Raw genomic sequence first — 6,499 nt, forward strand, 5'->3', positions numbered from 1 at the left:
CTAGACAGATTCGGGTTGTCACTGTACTTCCTCGCTTGCCCATGATTGACAGTTCACAGACTGTGCAGCAGTATCATGATCTTGTGTCCGGCTCCGTCAGACGACTGGCTTTTAAGAGCTCCCACAAGTCGTCGCTGTCTGGAGATTTTCAAATGGACTATGAATCTGACCAAGGAACTGGGCCTCCTGGTCAATTTTGAGGAGTCTCAGCTCGTTCCATCCCAGACCATTGTCTCCTTGGGTATGGATCTTCAGAGTCGAGCTTTTCGGACTTGTCCGTCGGCCCCAAGGATCTTCCAAGCCCTAGAATGCATCCAGAGCATGCTGAGAAGGAACCGATGCTTAGTCAGGCAGTGGATGAGTCTAACAGGGACACTTTCATCGCTGGCCCTGTTCATCGAGTTAGGGAGACTCCACCTCCGCCCCCTTCAGTATCATCTAGCTGCTCACTGGATAAAGGACATGACGCTAGAGACGGTCTCAGTTCCTGTTTCCGAAGAGATGAGGTCTACTCTAACGTGGTGGAAGAACAGCATTCTTCTCAAGGAAGGTCTACCATTGGCTGTTCAGACCCCCGACCACCGTCTCTTCTCGGACGCATCGGACACGGGCTGGGGTGCGACACTGGACGGACAGGAATGCTCGGGAACATGGAATCAGGAGCAAAGGACACTTCACATCTATTGCAAGGAGTTGTTGGCAGTTCATCTGGCCTTGATAAACTTCAAGTCCCTCCAGCTAAACAAGGTGGTGGAGGTGAACTCCGACAACACCACAGCCTTGGCTTACATCTCCAAGCAGGGAGGGACTCATTCGAGGAAGTTGTTCGAGATCGCAAGGGACCTCCTCATTTGGTCAAAAGATCGAAAGCTCACGCTGGTAACGAGGCTCATTCAGGGCGATATGAATGTCATGGCAGATCGCCTCAGCCGGAAGGGTCAGGTCTTCCCCACATAGTGGACCCTTCACAAGAATGTTTGCAGCAGACTTTGGGCCCTGTGGGGTCAGCCAACCTTAGATCTATTCGCTACCTCGATGACCAAGAGGCTCCTCTTGTATTGTTCTCCGATTCCAGACCCAGCAGCAGTTCGCGTGGATGCCTTTCTGCTGGATTGGTCCCATCTCGACCTGTATGCATTCCCGCCGTTCAAGATTGTCAACAGGGTACTTCAGAAGTTCGCCTCTCACAAAGGGACACGGCTGACGTTGGTTGCTCCCCTCTGGCCCGCGAGAGAATGGTTCACCAAGGTACTGCAATGGCTGGTCGACGTTCCCAGGACTCTTCCTCTAAGAGTGGACCTTCTGCGTCAACCTCACGTAAAGAAGGTACACCCAAACCTCCACGCTCTTCGTCTGACTGCCTTCAGACTATCGAAAGACTCTCAAGAGCTAGAGGCTTTTCGAAGGAGGCAGCCAGAGCGATTGCCAGAGCAAGGACGACATCCACTCTCAGAGTCTATCAGTCTAAATGGGAAGTCTTCCGAAGCTGGTGCAAGGCCAATGCAGTTTCCTCAACCAGTACCACTGTAACCCAGATTGCTGACTTCCTGTTACATCTAAGGAACGTAAGATCCCTATCAGCTCCTACGATCAAGGGTTACAGAAGTATGTTGGCAGCGGTTTTCCGCCACAGAGGCTTGGATCTTTCCTCCAACAAAGATCTACAGGACCTCCTTAGGTCTTTTGAGACCTCAAAGGAACGTCGGTTGTCCACTCCAGGCTGGAATCTAGACGTGGTCCTAAGGTTCCTAATGTCATCAGGATTTGAACCGCTCCAATCAGCCTCTTTTAAGGACCTCACATTAAAAACTCTTTTCCTCGTGTGCTTAGCAACAGGTAAAAGAGTAAGTGAGATCCACGCCTTCAGCAGGAACATAGGTTTCACATCTGAAACGGCTACATGTTCCTTGCAGCTCGGTTTTTTGGCTAAAAACGAGCTTCCTTCCCGTCCTTGGCCTAAGTCGTTTGAGATCCCAAGCCTGTCCAACATGGTGGGGAACGAACTGGAGAGAGTACTTTGCCCAGTTAGAGCTCTTAAGTACTATCTAAGAAGGTCAAAACCATTACGAGGACAATCAGAAGCCTTATGGTGTGCTATCAAGAAGCCTTCTCTACCAATGTCTAAGAACGCAGTTTCTTACTACATCAGGCTTCTGATTAGAGAAGCAAATTCTCATCTGAAGGAAGAAGACCTTGCTTTGCTGAAGGTAAGGACACATGAAGTGAGAGCTGTGGCTACTTCAGTGGCCTTCAAACAGAACCGTTCTCTGCAGAGTGTTATGGATGCAACCTATTGGAGAAGCAAGTCAGTGTTCGCATCATTCTATCTCAAAGATGTCCAGTCTCTTTACGAGTACTGCTACACCCTGGGACCATTCGTAGCAACGAATGCAGTAGTAGGCGAGGGCTCAGCCACTACATTCCCATAATCCCATAACTTTTTAACCTTTCTCTTGAATACTTTTTATGGGTTGTACGGTCGGCTAAGAAGCCTTCCACATCCTTGTTGATTTGGCGGGTGGTCAATTCTTTCTTGAGAAGCGCCGAGGTTAAAGGTTGTGATGAGGTCCTTTAGTATGGGTTGCAGCCCTGTATACTTTAGCACCTTTGAGTTGATTCAGCCTCCCAACAGGAACGCTGCGCTCAGTAAGGAAGACGATCTTATTAAAGACAGAGTAACGGTTCAAGTCGACTTCCTTACCAGGTACTTATTATTTCATTGTTATTGTGGATAACTGATTATATGAAATACGGGATACTTAGCTATCCTTTAGTCTTGTACCCTGGTTTTTCACCCACCCCCCTGGGTGTGAATCAGCTACATGATTATCGGGTAAGTTTAATATTGAAAAATGTTATTTTTATTAATAAAATAAATTTTTGAATATACTTACCCGATAATCATGATTTAATCGACCCTCCCTTCCTCCCCATAGAGAACCAGTGGACCGAGGAATAATTGAGGAGGTGTCAACAAGAAGTACTTGAGTACCTGGCCACAGGTGGCGCTGGTAAATACACCCCCTTCTAGTATTGTGATAGCTGGCGTATCCCTCCATAGAATTCTGTCGGGCAACGGAGTTGACAGCTACATGATTATCGGGTAAGTATATTCAAAAATTTATTTTATTAATAAAAATAACATTTTTATTTACAGAAGTGGGTGGTTCATATTTAAATAAGATTCATTGTGTAATGGCAAGTACTAATAATTTTGTAGAATATTATGTGTATGGATGTCCAGAAATTTTAGTGATGCATGAGTACTGTAGAGAATTGAAACGTTTTCCCTTTGTTCACTTTTATATTGTTACCATCATTTGCAGGGTTGTCGATTGATTAAATATGAATACTTTAAAGATAAAGAGGAGGCAAATGCATCGACAGAAAACGCCGCTGTGACATCTTAATTGGTGATGGATACTTTAAATGTTGATAGTTTTTGTAAAGTTGTTGAATATCTCTCATAAAGGAGATTGTTACTTGTCTAGCAAGTAGACTGAAATTTTAATCGGAAGTAGATATTGATTTAATGATACAGTATATTTTTAGTGTACAAAAATGATTCTGTTGAGAAAGGTGTCTAGGACAGTAGTTTTTAACAAAAGGCAAAGTCACTTGTATTTAGAATATATAGTAGATAAGTTCAGTAGATAAATATTGAATATTAGTTTAGAACAATAGAAGTATGCATGTTATCTGGTTGTGACCTTAAAGTACAGTAGATAAAGAAAGTTCAGTTGGAAATATTTTTAGCATTTAAATTTCTAGGTAATTTTGCATTCTACACATATTTTGGGCAAAATGTACATCAATCGTTTTACTCGTTTTTCATATTGGTATAATATGTAGAAATATTTGGAAGGTTGAAATAAGTTTTTACTAATGCAATGCTTTTCACGACTGTAAAAAATATATATAGTACAGTGGTGTATAAAGTTTGTGTAAAGTAAATACCACAGTAATATGTGGTAATATATAACTCTATATTTCAATCGTTTCAGTGCTATGCACATCACTGTTAATGATAAGGGCAAAATAAGAATGGAATCCTGTTAATAAATGTGCCAGGTCTCATCTTATGGTAAGTGAAGAAGGTAAAAGGGCAACTTTTGGAAAGCATTTTTTCCATCAGCCAAGGTTTTATTATGAAATTACACATCAGTAAAAGATTCAGATATTGGTCCTTTCTTTCTTAGATGTTAATATTTTATTATACTAGAACTCGGATAATGACCAAACTTGAATGTGGCAACATTAGTGACAAATGTGCTGTTTTATATACATTAATTGTATATTTTAGATACTTTTAACATATTAATAACTTTTTTACTCTGCTGCTGGTCTATATACTTATTAATATCCGGTAACATTTTAATTTTTGTGGTTGATTATCAGACCCTTGTTACATTTTTTATTTCAGAGGATTAAATAAAATTTAAAACTAAGCTAAGTGCATTTCACTGTGCAATGACAACGAGAGTTCTAGATTATATTTTCTGTCCGATTTTTATTTTTCACGGAAAATTATCAACAAATTGAGTTACTGAGAAATAAGTGTTTTTATATTTTGTTTTACTAGATAATTAATTTTGAGGCAGCTCATATTTATAGTATGTACTAAAATTTATAAGTAGTAGTTTCAAAAGAAAACGATTGTAAAGATGATGGTCAAGGTAAAGTGTTGAGGAGAATTATTATACTCTAGTACAGTATAGAGGTTAATGTGCTGCCTAATTTTATGAAAAATAAACTTCTATGGTTGTTGCAGAGGTCTAGAATATACCTAGCATAGCCATGTGTAGTCATCAGTAGCATTTGTTGTATTATTTCTTTACCATTCTTCCATTTCCTTTTGCCCTACCTTCACTTGAATTCCCAAGTACTTTTTTGTTTAAATGGTTACTTATAACTTAAGGATAAATATTTTGGGGGTAATCCTTTCACAGTCTAGAGATATGCTGTGGTCTGGTTCACTATTTCTTACAAGAAGTTTACACACACATTCTTACAACTTTCTTCAATTTTTGTGTTCCACTGCTTATCGTGTCATTACCAACCCTGTTGTATATTTCAGACATTTGATCTCAGTGGTGAAAGAGCTATTTTCGTCTTTTTCTTTTCATATGATGACATTTGTCTAGAATTTTTTTTTCTGATATGCACTTTGACCTGGCTGTTAAATCTCACCTGTTATCATAAATTGACAGGATATATTCTATTGTCTTTGGTGAAATTTAGAAACTGTCCTCTGTTGATATAGTTGGTCACCTCTCAGTTTGTGGTGAGGCGGAATTATTTTACCATCTTGCAGTTGTGAACTCAAAGTGCAATGATGAAGATGATTAAAATTTGTAGTTATGAGTTGATATTTTCAAAGTTTCAGTTTTATTATTTGGGTAAAGGTGTTGGGTTTTAAACATTGTGGTGTAACTTTTATTTCGGTATATCTTTGAGACTTCTTAGAATAACCTGTAACTTCATTAATATATAAAGCTGGACTAACCATTACTTTATGCTACCAAAATTAACATTACATATTACTAGTAGACTAAAAATACAACACTGGATAACTGTTTTTTGTTATTTATAGCTATCTATGAATGTACATAGGAAGTTCAAGGAAAAGAAATGGTCTTTGGTGTTTTTACTATCAATTATTATAGTATCTATTATATGAGCTATATTTTAATGATTTTTAGATTGCTTCCTGAAAATATATTTGTCTAGGAGCCATTCGCCAACAGTACTGTCAAAATACTGTAGGTAAGTTTTCTTATCACTATTTTGAGAGAAATGTCAGTAATTTTTTTTTATAGAGCTTCACATGTTAGACAAGGGTTTGATAGAAGATCCCTCACTTTTTACATTTATTATCTATAGTTGCAATGTCTTACTTCTCAGATGTACATGTATTTACTAAGAAATGTAAAAATATTTGCTGCTCCTAAGCAGGTAAAATTTTAATCACAAAAATTTCAACTCTGTTTATTGATCGTGCATGTTTCCAATAGAGCATCTGTGATAGGCCTTCAATATGAAAGAACAGTTTGATGTATAAAAATAAAGTGTAATGTGGCCTTGTGGAAGTAGCAGCTAAGACATAAGAAGGCTGTCTGATTATTCAGAGTATTTTGAATAAAAGTTGTTTAACAGATGATATCTTAAATTTGATTAACAGCAACATCATACAAATATTTATAAGAATAAATATACATTTATTGTATTATATCTATTGATAGGTCATACGTTGGCACAGGGCCAACTTACTCCAATATCAGTACAATAACAAAATACCTGGAAAAGGATAAACAGTCTTCCAGTGAAATACTGTTGTTGTCAGGTGTTCTCTTATAAAGAAATTTGTTTAGAATGTCCAAAGTGGAAAGAACAGAAAATTAAACTTTAGGAGGAGTAAATGACACCACAGGCACTAGGAAAGTTGGCGGAATGACAACTGCAGCAGATAGTGGAGGGGTAATATTCTATGATGGCCAAG

At 38.8% G+C, this 6,499-nt stretch overlaps 1 protein-coding gene across 1 annotated transcript in view; it reads left to right on the forward strand.

Annotated features, from left to right (window-relative positions):
• Mpc1 (mitochondrial pyruvate carrier) overlaps positions 1 to 6,160 on the forward strand; it is a 63,188-nt gene extending 57,028 nt beyond the window's left edge. Inside the window, exon 4 of the mRNA XM_068392146.1 lies at positions 3,327 to 6,160. Within this exon, the coding sequence (XP_068248247.1) occupies positions 3,327 to 3,410 (84 nt within the window). The 3' untranslated portion in view covers positions 3,411 to 6,160. The remainder of the gene's footprint in view (positions 1 to 3,326) is intronic.
• The last annotated feature ends 339 nt before the right edge of the window (positions 6,161 to 6,499 follow it).

Source organism: Palaemon carinicauda, chromosome 18 (genome assembly GCF_036898095.1).
Source record: "Palaemon carinicauda isolate YSFRI2023 chromosome 18, ASM3689809v2, whole genome shotgun sequence".
NCBI classification, from domain to species: Eukaryota; Metazoa; Arthropoda; class Malacostraca; order Decapoda; family Palaemonidae; genus Palaemon; species Palaemon carinicauda.